At 40.2% G+C, this 12,156-nt stretch overlaps 1 protein-coding gene across 2 annotated transcripts in view; it reads left to right on the top strand.

Moving 5' to 3' along the window:
- grm2b (glutamate receptor, metabotropic 2b) overlaps positions 1–11,932 on the top strand; it is a 34,199-nt gene extending 22,267 nt beyond the window's left edge. For both annotated transcript variants that reach the window (XM_051123013.1, XM_051123012.1), the window contains 4 exons: positions 4,358–5,195; positions 5,608–6,671; positions 10,655–10,835; positions 10,915–11,932. In XM_051123013.1, coding sequence (XP_050978970.1) covers positions 4,358–5,195; positions 5,608–6,671; positions 10,655–10,835; positions 10,915–10,988 — 2,157 coding nt within the window. In that variant the 3' untranslated portion in view covers positions 10,989–11,932. The remainder of the gene's footprint in view (positions 1–4,357; positions 5,196–5,607; positions 6,672–10,654; positions 10,836–10,914) is intronic.
- Positions 11,933–12,156: the final 224 nt, after the last annotated feature.

Here is a 12,156-nt window from a genome sequence, read left to right as displayed (position 1 = left end):
CGAATCTATTCGCATCATGATTTTGTATGTAATCTACTCGCAAATAATTAAATTCACTTTTGTTGTGTACACACTATTATTTCCTTCTGGAAATTCGCATCACTGGTGCGAATTCACGTTTTGACTTTGTATGTAATCTACTAGCACGAATAATTAAATTCGCATTTGGTGTGAAGCGACTATCTTATTCTCATCGCCTTATCGCTCTAGATTACTCATGGGATTAAAATCATTGTGTAATGCTTTCTCCCATTTTCTAAACTAACCGGATGCGTCAAGAAATTTTTTAACTTGCGCAAAAGGCACCATATCGCGTGTTCGCAGCAATCGCGGCACCCAATTCGTGTCACCGGTGCAAATTGACGTCCTGACTTTGTATTAGTCTACTCACGCAAATAATTAAATTTGCATTTGGTGTGAAGTGAATAGCCTATTCTCATTGCGTTATCACTCTAGATTGCTCGCAGGATGTTTTTTGTCTTACTGGCACAAATAAAATCATTGTGTAATGCTTTCTCCCATTTTCTGATATAACCAGACATGTCAAGAAATGTTTCAACATGCGCGAAAGACACAACATCGCGTGTTCGCGGTCCCCAATTCGTGTTGCCAGTGTAAATTGTCTTGTCTTTGTATGTAATCTACTCGCGTAATTAAATCTATTAAATCCAATTTGGTGTGAAGCGAATAACCTATTCTCATCACGTTATCACTCTAGATTACTAGTGGGATGTTTTTTGTGTCACTTGTGGGAATAAAATCATTGTGTAATGCTTTCTCCCATTTTCTGATACGACCGGACGTGTCGAGAAATTTTTCAACTTTTGCTAAAGACAGCATACTGTATGTTTTCGTCAATCGCGGTGGCAAATTCGCATTGCTGGTGCAAATTTGTGTCTATTCGCGTTTTGACTTTGTATGTAATCTACTAGCGCGAACAATTAAATTCGAATTTGGTGTGAATAGCCTATTCTCATTGTGTTATCACTCTAGATTACTCGTGGGAAAAAAAATCATTGTGTAATGTTTTTTTTTCCCATTTTCTGTTATAACCGGACGTGTCAAGAAAAGTGTCAACTTGCACAAAAGATACCGGTGCGAATTTGCATCTATTCGCGTCATGACTTTGTATGTAATCTACTTGCGCAAATAATTACATTTGCTTTTGGTGTGTATGTACCATTATTTCCTTCTGGAAAACTTGCAACCACAATGCTGTGTTCTTTTTTTACCGGAGGGTTGCTATGCAGTTATTACTATTGTTTTATTACTAGATTGTTGCCAGGGTGTTCTGGTTGCTAAGGCATTTTAAATAGTTACTAGGGTGTTCTGGGTCATGATGCACTCTTAAAAATAAAGGTGATGCCATAGAGGAACCATTTTTGGTTGCACATAGAACCATTCAGTCAAAGTTTCTTTAAAAAACCTTCTCTTTCTTACCTTTTTACAATCTGAAAAACCTTCTTTCGCCACAAAGAACCTTTTGTGAAACAGAAAGGTTCTTCAGAAGTTTAATGTTCTTTATGGAATTATTTAAACAAAAAAAGGTTCTATGGCATCAAATTTTTAAGAGTGTGGGATGTTCTTACTGGATCAAGTTAAAAAAAACATCTATATGATATTCTGGTCTCTAGATATGATTTGGGATCCCTTCTTTTTGCACTAGTCTGACTGAAATCGAACTTTCACACTGCAAGTGAATGCATTTTCAGTAGCAATGGCAATGTCACGTATTGCTGCTTTTTGGAGTCTCGCTGGAGATTATGATTTGCAGTAAAACCTACCCAGCGGTTTTCCTCTTAGAATGGGAAATGCAGCAAGGTCTGTATCTCTATGTTCCACTGTCTGGGTAGGGCAGCAGTATTCGCACTAGAGTCAGCTCAGGTGGTCCCTGTCAAATGCTTCAGCGGTGTTCTGGCAGTTTCTGCTTCCTGAAAAAAATGAATGTGTTGATAAGCAACTGGAATATCAACATCTGCTCGAGCTTCTGAAGCTGAGAAGCAGTGGCCAGTTACGTCTAAGAGGTGTTGATGACAGCATTAGATTTCCCAGATAGCTCACACATATTAACAAAACTGCTCATTTAAATTATCAATTTAAATGCCAAGGGAAAAGCAGAGCAATTCAGGGGCCATGTAGTTTAAGTAACAATGAGTGATTACTTTAGTTCCACTTTTCACTGATTTTCTCACTTTTGTTTACGATTTAGTCCAAACAATGTCAGATTTAGCAGAGGTGAGATGCCAAACTAGCGGTCTTCCTCTGTGGAGAATTGCACTTGTCTAAATGAATCAGATTTTCTAAATTCCACCTCTTAGCAGACTGTCTTCTCTCCCTCAGGCTTGAATGAACCGAGTGCTTTAAGTGTGCTTGTCAGAAACTGACATGTGAGTTCACCACCCATCAGCTCTAATGTCTGTCAGTTGAGAGCGAAACCAAACAACTACAACCCAATCATTTTGTTGACTGATATTTAAAGGCATAGTTCACCCAGAAATTTAAATTCTGTCATTAATTACTCACCCTCACGTCGTTCTGAACCCGTAAGACCCGTTCAGAACACAAATTACGATATTTTTGATAAAATCCAAGAGCTTTCTGACCCTGCATAGACAGCAATGCAACTGACACATTCAAGGCCCAGAAAGGTAGTAAGGACATCGAGAAAATAGTTCATGTGACAGCAGTGGTTCACCCTTAATTTTTTGTGTGCAAAGAAAACAAAAATAACGACTAATTGTGTTCCGAAGATGAATGAAGGACTTACAGGTTTGGAACATAATTAATGACCAAATTTAAATTTTTGGGTTAACAATCCTTTTAATCATGCTTTCCACCTTATAGGCACAAAACAGTCAAGTCAGTCAACTCTTGCTTCCTAGAATTTTGTCCTGAGAACAAGAGAACGATTTTATAGCTCTATAATTGCTGTAGGTCAATAATTGTCTCATTTGGGTCTATGTTTATTTCTCCTTAGGGATTTTAGAGGAAGCATCTCAGTTACTTAAAACATTAAGCACAACTCTCATGAGCTATTAAAGATCAACCTATGAGCAATAAAAATGTTCCTCTGGAAAATAATGAAAAAATAGTAGCATGAATCTTTCTGTTCTTAAAGACAGCTACAAATACCTTGACTAGATACATCTAAGGAGCTGACATTTAAAAACTTGAATGTAAATTGTTGAATGAATGTGAGTGAAATGTAAATAGCTGATAATAAGTATGCTGAAAGCTCTTTAAATGTCTAAAACACCTACATGTGTGAATTCAGACACAAATTTCAGTCATTACCCATAAGTCCCTGGAGTCTGTGCTATCATCATAATTTGAAGTGTGAGAAGCTTTTCAGACTAATCATTAGAACGCCATTGACTGCAAGAAAACAGAAGAAAATGCAAATTGGAAAATATGTCCTGTCTTCCTCTTGTGATAATGCCTTGTTTATTAACAATACAATACAGTCTACAACTGCTTCGAACAAGATTTTCTTGCATTCTCAAGTAAAAACAGACCATTTTCTCTCTCCCCTGTCAACATTTTCAGTGAAAATGATAAATAGCACCCATTTCAGAATTTGAAGGCGTGTCATGGCCTGGGGAACACTTGCACCATAGCTAACATTATCATTTTGTCCGCTAGCAGAGTTATCTCGCATGATCAGAATTAGGTCTGTCTGAGTCCCATGAAACTATGGCCTGAAACGATAGGCTGAGATGAGGGAGATAGGAAAACAGGACAGAGGTAAAAAGCTGCATTTTTCCCCCTTCCCACATTTAATGGAATGTTATTGGACATCTTGCACTTACCAAGTTTGCAAAGGGCATCTGTAGGTCACTCGGGTGTTGGGGAAATGGGGGTTTTAATTTATGATATAAACATATGTGGTTATGTATTTTTGTGACTTAAAGGAGCTAATTTATTAAACTGTTGCGTAAATTTTACACTTGTATTTTAGTTCAAATTCTTGTCTCATTCCAAAACCGTTTGCAATCCCTTGTGCTAGTATTGATTTCATTTTTTAAATTAGTTTTAAATTAAGTAATTTTCATTATTTTTACGCATTCTATATAAATTAGGCTCATTATAGATTACCCTTATTCATGAAACCCAGTGCTATTTGTCTTTGGGGCAATTAGCATTGTGCTATTACCACACACAGCTGGCAATAAGCAGAAATAATTAAAATAAATTCTACAATGTACATTGTTAATAAATGCCTAAAATAGATATGTGCATAATTCCTTTAATGAAACAACAGCAAGAGCTACATTTGCTAAAATCTCAAGTCCATGCAAAGTGTGGTAAAATAGCTGGATAAACCGCCTAATGATCAATTATTTTTCTTTCTTTGCAGGTGGCAAATCTTCTTAGACTCTTCCAGATCCCACAGATAAGCTATGCTTCCACTAGTGCCAAGCTCAGCGACAAATCCCGTTATGATTATTTTGCCCGAACTGTCCCACCAGACTTCTATCAAGCAAAAGCCATTGCTGAGATCCTACGGTACTTCAACTGGACCTACGTTTCCACTGTTGCCTCAGAGGGAGACTACGGTGAGACAGGTATTGATGCATTTCAGCAAGAAGCCAGAGTACGCCAAATCTGCATCGCAACTTCAGTAAAAGTCAGTCGTTCGGTAAACCGAGGAAACTACGAAAACGTTATCCGCTCACTTCAGCAAAAAGCCAATGCCAAAGTAGTGATCCTATTCACCAGAAGTGAAGATGCAAGGGAACTGCTCGCTGCCGCAGCCAGGATGAACGCTACCTTCATTTGGGTGGCCAGTGATGGATGGGGAGCACAGGAGAGCGTAGTCCATGGCAGTGAGAAGGCTGCTAATGGGGCTTTCACCATTGAGCTTGCCTCGTACTCCATTAGGGAGTTTGAGGACTATTTTACCAAGCTAACACCAGAGTTGAACACACGGAACCCATGGTTTAGGGAATTCTGGGAGCACAGGTTCAGCTGTCGTCTTCATGAACACGGCTGCGCCAGTAATAGCCTAAGGGATGGGTCATTTAAGCCCGAATCAAAGATCATGTTTGTGGTAAACGCAGTCTATGCAATGGCCTATGCCCTACACAACATGCGGCAAGCTGTGTGCCCCAATACCACAAAGGTGTGCGATGCCATGAAGCCAGGCAATGGGAAAAGGTTCTACCGGGAGTTTATCCTCAAGACTAAGTTTGATGGTGAGTACAACTGGCGACCAATTGAGAGTCCTATTGCTTGCAATAGAACATTTCCTCTCAACCTATGAAGAAGCTCTTGAATTATCTTAGATCTAACAAATAATAGTGTATTAATGTACCGAAACTTAATTTTGCCACTCAGATCATGTTGTTGTCTCCCACTGAAAGTATCAGATATTATTACATATACAGACATTCTTTATCAAATTACCAGAGCTCCAACTGGTCTCTAATAGAATGCAATCTCAAACACGATAATCAGTTTGTCAGACCTTGGACAGTATACTAAATTACTAAATGTTGTTTTACCAGATTGAATCTTTCCGTTGAGTAATGAATGTGATATATTAGCTTCTGAATTGAGCTCCAAGCCTCTACAAATGGTACTCTAATGTCTTCTAACCTTTTTCAGCCCCTTTCAGGCCTGCAGACACTGAGAATGTGGTCCGGTTCACCTCATTAGGTGACAGCTTGGGTCGCTACAACATCTTTCACTACCACCAAGAGGAAAACAAATTTGTCTATCGGAAGGTAGGCTACTGGTCACAGGGATTGGTGCTCAATACCAGTCTTTTGCCTTGGGCTGGTGGAGCACTTCCTACATCCCAGTGTAGTGACCCATGCCAACCCAATGAAGCTAAAAGCATGCAGCCTGGGGACGTGTGTTGTTGGATTTGCATTCCATGCCAACCCCACCAATATCTTCTAGACGAGTTTACCTGTATGGACTGTGGATTTGGAGAATGGCCCCTTGCTAACCTGACAGGGTGCTATGAGCTTCCAGAGGAGTATATCCACTGGTCAGATGCATGGGCAGTAGGACCGGTCACCATCGCCTGTCTTGGGATGCTGTGTACGCTTGCCGTGGCTGGGGTTTTCTTACGAAACAACGACACTCCAGTGGTAAAAGCTAGTGGTCGAGAACTTTCCTACATCCTGCTATTTGGTGTGCTCCTTTGCTATGCCATGACCTTTATTTACATTGCCAAACCTTCGGCATTTGTGTGCGCCCTGCGGCGTCTTGGCCTTGGCACCTCCTTTGCTGTTTGCTACTCAGCTTTGCTGACGAAGACCAACAGGATTGCTCGGATCTTTGGTGGGGCAAGGGACAGTGCCCAACGACCACGCTTCATCAGCCCTGCCTCTCAAGTAGCAATCTGTGCTGCACTGATCTCCGCTCAGCTGTTGGTCGCTCTTATCTGGCTGCTGGTTGAGGCACCGGGGGTGAGGAAAGAGGTGGGTCCAGAACGGAGAGATGTGGTGACTCTGAAATGCAACAGCCTGGACTCAAGCATGCTGGTGTCCCTCACCTACAACTGCATCCTCATCATCCTCTGCACCTTCTATGCCTTCAAGACCAGAAAGTGTCCAGAGAATTTTAACGAGGCCAAGTTCATCGGCTTCACCATGTACACCACCTGCATCATCTGGCTGGCCTTTCAGCCCATCTTCTACGTCACTGCCAGTGACTACAGAGTAAGTAGAAGGCATAAAAGCAAGTTTGAAGGTGAATCCTAGTCTATTGTATTTCAGTGGTTCCTAACTCTGCTTCTTTACACTCAAAAGAGCAATTTTAAGATGTCTCTGTTATCTAACAGACCCAATATTTCCAGCTTCCTTTAAAGCAGGGGTGTCCAAAAGCAGAAGGTAGCCTTCCAGGAGCAGGATTGGACACACCTACACTAATCAACATACCTGATTCAGCTTACCAGTTCTTTAGAGCAGGGGTGTCCAGACTTGGTCCTGGAGGGCTACTGTCCTGTAGAGTGTAGCTTCAACTTGACTCAACACACCTGCCTGGATGTTTCTAGTATGCCTAGTACAGGGGTGTCCAAACTTGGTCCTGAAGGGCCAGTGTCCTGGAGAGCCATTATCCTGTAGAGTTTAGCTCCAACTTGACTCAACACACCTGCCGGTAAGTTTTTAGTTCCTAGTAAGAGCTTGATTAGCTGGTTCAGGTGTGTCTAATTTGGGTTGGAGCTAAACTCTGCTGGACAGCAGCTCTTCAGGACTGAATTTGGGCACCCCTGTACTAGGCATACTAGAAACTTCCTAGCAGATGTTTTGAGGGTAATCAGAGCTAAACTCTGCAGGACAGTGGCTGCCCAGGGCTGCGTTTCCCAAGAGCTTTGTAAGCTTAAGTACATCGTAGACCCATTAAAACCAATGGCGCTATGATCAACTTAAGCTTACAATGCTTTTGGGAAACCCTGGACCAAATTTGGGCATCCCTGGCCTAGTAAAACCAGTGGATGGTTGATTAGTGTAGGGGTGTCTAATCCTGCTCTTGCAAAATTCAGCACTAATGTGCCCGCCCCAAAACACCTGTTTAGGAGTTTCTCGTAATCCCAAAGACCTTGATTAGTTAGTTCAGGTGTTGAATTAGGGTTGGAGCTGAAGTTAGCAAGAAGTGGCCCTCCAGGAGCAGGATTGGACACCACTGGATTAAGAAGACATTATGGCAGAGTTGTCAAATAATCCTAAAGGCCTTAATTAGCTTGTTCAATTGTGTTTAATTAGAGGTAGACTGAAACTGCAGGATAGTGGACCTCCAAGAGCAGAACTGAGCAGTCTTCAGGATTATTTGACAGTTACAGACAGATGTATTTGATCAGGGTTGGAATTAAATTCTGCAAGACTGTGGACCTCCATAAGCAGAATTGAAGAACTCTGCCATAATGTCTTAATCCAGTGGAGTCCAATCCTGCTCCTGGAGGGCCACCTCTTGCAAACTTCAGCTACAACCCTAATTAAACACCTAAACTAGCTAGGGAAGGGGTGCCCAAACTCAGTCCTGGAGGGCCGGTGTCCTGCAGAGTTTAGCTCCAACCCCAATTAGACACACCTGAACCAGTTTATCAAGCTCTTAGTAGGCATAATAGAAACTTCCCGACAGGTGTGTTGAGGCAAGTTGGAGCTAAACTCTGCAGGACATTTGCCCTCCAGTTTGGGCACAGCTAAGATTTGGACTTTGGAGACAATGTGCAGTGTTGGGGGTATTTCAGGGCAAGGAGTGGGAACAGCAGATCTATTTTATATAGACACACTTCAGATAGGCACATTCCAAAAGGTCAATAAATGTCAAATATTTTTACCTGTTTATATGCACAGTTCTTAGCTAGACCAAACTGCAAAATGGACTAGACTTTATGCCAGTAGACAAATCTCTGGCTACACAAGGCTGTCTTTACTGTGACTCTTATGCTAAAGAGATACTTCACAAATCTACAAACATCCAAATGATATTTACAGTTTTCTTGTGAATTGTAACAAACAAACTAGTAAAAAATATTAGTTTATCAGACTATGCAGTGAATACCGTACTACCAAAGGCCCAAAACACCCTTGATTATGTTTAAGGAGATAACGATGATGCTAATTACAAAAGGCAGCAAAACAGAAGTGGTTTCATGATTTTTCTTATTCAGAGAACAGAAACAGTCGACTAAAACAGACTTTTTAAGATTCTGTCTTCTCATATAACTCTAGAGTCAGTTCTGAAGTTTTCTGCAAGTCATGACACCAAACATGAGATTACTTTTAGAACTGGCCTCTGGCTCTTTTAACCAGACAAACTCAGTGTGCCAGCTCAAACACACAGCACAGTGATGTGAATGTCTAGTCGATACAGAAACACTATCTGAGGGATGAGGGCTGCTTGTCGCATGTTATCAGGAGACTCTTATTGCTATGGGGTGAGAGATGTCAGAGCTCAGTTAGTGACACGGTAAACACGGTCATCAAGAATGTCCCCTGGCTGAGAGTGGCAATCCCTGCACTCAAACAATTTCACAACACAATCACACTGTCAACAAAAAATTATACCCAGGTCAGTTTGGTGTTGGCTATATCAGTGGTGCTGGAGTGCTATGTAGCATCAGCCAGTTAACCTTTGGAAGGAGAGGAGATGGGAACTAAAGGTTAAGTGTCAGGAAAGAGATTTAAGAGATTTATTTCACCACCTTTGAAACATAATAGGTGACTTTTTCACTTGGGATGTCTGAATAAACTAGAAGTCTCCCGAGGACCCATCAATTTCTATCCTGCTTCAACACATCTGCCTCTGATTTTCAACTGATCCTAAAGACCTCGATTAGCAGGTTCAGGTGTGTTTGATTAGGGTTAGAGTTAAACCAAAGCCACAAGAAGGCAAGCCTGCAACCTTTAGCCAAAAAAGCGTAAAGGCTAAAGCTAACGCTGCGGCGCAGTGAGTGTCGCACAACTCTGACTAAAATTCAGTGACGTCAAAGCTGTCATGTGATTGATTATCAAAGCACACGTGACCCAAGTTGACCGTTACGCTTTCTCCAATAGTAAGTAATACAGACCCTCTCATCTCCCAATAGTAAGACAATCTCTTGTTAAACTTTGCAGGACAGTGAGTCTCCAACAGCAGGGCTGAAGATCTCTGACAAACAATTGCGGTCTCATGTCGAAGGCTGCTCCCTCCGAAGGTCACATTTGTTGGCCATATACATCTTTGAGGCTGACAAGTAGCCATTACATTCCAAAATGAAAAAGAAATTACAATAATTTACATTTCACAAAGAATAATAGTCAATTTTATGACGGTTACTTTTCTGAAATGAGACATCTTCGATGGTGTATGCTGACAAATGTGACCTCCAGAGGGCACAGCCTTCAAAACGAGACAGCTTACAGAAGCCTTTTTTCCCTTAAAAAAGGATATTCTGACTTTACTGCTTATAACTGCAACTTTAGATCTCCCAATTGTGACTTTATATCTCATAACTGCTACTTTGTTTCTTATAAGAGTAACTTAATATCTCACAGCGTGTCGTTAAGTCTCACAAATGTGACTATTTCTTATCAGTATCTCATTATTGGACTTTAAATCTCAGACAACAAAAAGTATTACATTTGGTTTTACCAAATGCTTTTTGGACATAATACTATGGCAATACAATCCATTTTGGACGTCTCTTGGTATTTCTTTGACATTCAAATGTAAATACAATGGTACATTAATTTAGTAACCACTAGGTACCATGGAATATGGGAAATGCACAGTAAATGGTGGTAAGAATGAATACAGAATGCAGTTCAATCAAAAACAGGTCATATTTCACCTCAAATCATCTTTATGATCCTAAAATAGGCTTTATTTGGTTTATGCAGAATGTATTTATTTACCTTTTCATTTTGAGGTTAAATCTGACCAACACTCTTAAAAATAAAGGTGCTTCATGATGCCATAGAAGAACCTTTTTTGTTTAAATGGTTCTATAAAGAACATCCAAAGAACCTGTCTGTTTCAGGTTCTTCAGATTTTAAAAAGGTAAGTAAGAGATGGTTCTTCTATTGCATCACTGTGAAGAATGTTTTAAAGCACTCTTATTTTTAAGAGTGAAGGCTGGTTTTCTTGTGATTTTTATGTTCTGAGACAACTAAAAGACACACTTGTCTAAACATGTTAAAACCTCTTCATCCTGATACAGGTGCAGACCACTACCATGTGCATCTCTGTCAGTCTGAGCGGCTCTGTGGTACTCGGCTGCCTCTTTGCCCCCAAAATCCACATCATCCTTTTCCAGCCTCAGAAGAATGTGACCACTCTGAGGGCCAAAGACAACCGATTCTCCACGGCAGCCACCGCACCAAGCTCCACCTACTCACAAGGTAGCCACATTCACTTCTAAAGCTTGAGCTAATGGTTATCAGTCAATTCTTTTAACTTAAAACCAAACCATTTCCACAGCTTCAGCCTCTACCATAGTGCCAACCGTGTGTAACGGACGGGAGGTGGTGGACTCTACAACATCATCATTGTGAAGATGAATTTAATCAAGATGGGGCCAATTTTATATCTCATCATTGTAATCAGGAGTTGAATGCAATTTCTTAGACTCTTCCTCTTCATTTGATACTCTAATCGAGTATTCGCAAATCATCTCCTGATACTATCCTGGAAAATATAAAAAAAAATAATGATCCTGTGGACGCCTCTATCTTGACCAAGCATGTTTTTGTCTTTCAGTTACACAATAAATCTATTCTTTATGATCAAGAGCTTGGAACGAACAAGGACCATTGTAAATGTGATTATAAATCCATGTGCCAATGTGCTAGTCTAGTAGATTTAAAGCCACTTGACCCAAGAACAGAAGCTATTTTGACACTGAACGTGATGCTAGACTTGGCAATGTGTGCCCCTGATTTATGTACACTACAAAAGATATTGACTAGTCTTAAGTAATGTTAACCGTAGACTTTGAGTTCTCAGTCTTTATAACTGTATTTCGTTGAACTTCAACCAGTCGTTGTTGGGGAAGGCATGATATACGAATGTTTAAGTCTCGTGATTACTGCAAAAACAGAAGCACCAATGAGACTTGCACAAAATATACTACAATTTTTTATGTACCCCAGGGTATGTGATTTTAGATGCTGTATTCTCAGTACATGGGAGACTGTAACCAATTTCTCGTTTTAGTTTGGTGGTAAAATAGTCCAATTTCGTTTGGAGATGAGTTTATCGTCCTTTAGTGTTGTGGTAAAAAAGTCTCACGTTTGGTCCTCATGGAATAGTTTAGGTGTCATTGCAAGATGGAGAAAAAAACTAACTATATTCTGTATTTCCCTTTTTTGAACTTGCATTAAATTCTTAGTGGTCAGTTTTGGAAAAAAGTAGGTAACAATACAGATGTTTTAATGTGAACTTTGGTGAAACAGTGTTATACTTGTAATATATGTAAATAAATTATTTTTTAAAACAACTTAAGTCTTCATTTGACTCACAGGTTACACTACTAATCACTAAATGCATTTCATTTGATTTTAAAATATAAGACTAGGGATGTGCCTGAATCCCAATAACCATTACTTTATTCTAAAAAAGGGAATAAATGGGATGGAAGGGAAATATACATTTAAATGCTTTCTCTCGCAAATATATCGTTGGGTAATTATACTGCATACAAATTGCAGACATCAGGGAGCC

This window comes from Labeo rohita, chromosome 11 (genome assembly GCF_022985175.1).
Source record: "Labeo rohita strain BAU-BD-2019 chromosome 11, IGBB_LRoh.1.0, whole genome shotgun sequence".
NCBI lineage: Eukaryota > Metazoa > Chordata > Actinopteri > Cypriniformes > Cyprinidae > Labeo > Labeo rohita.
Note: the sequence above shows the minus strand (reverse complement) of the source record. Positions and strands in the feature narration are given on the sequence as shown.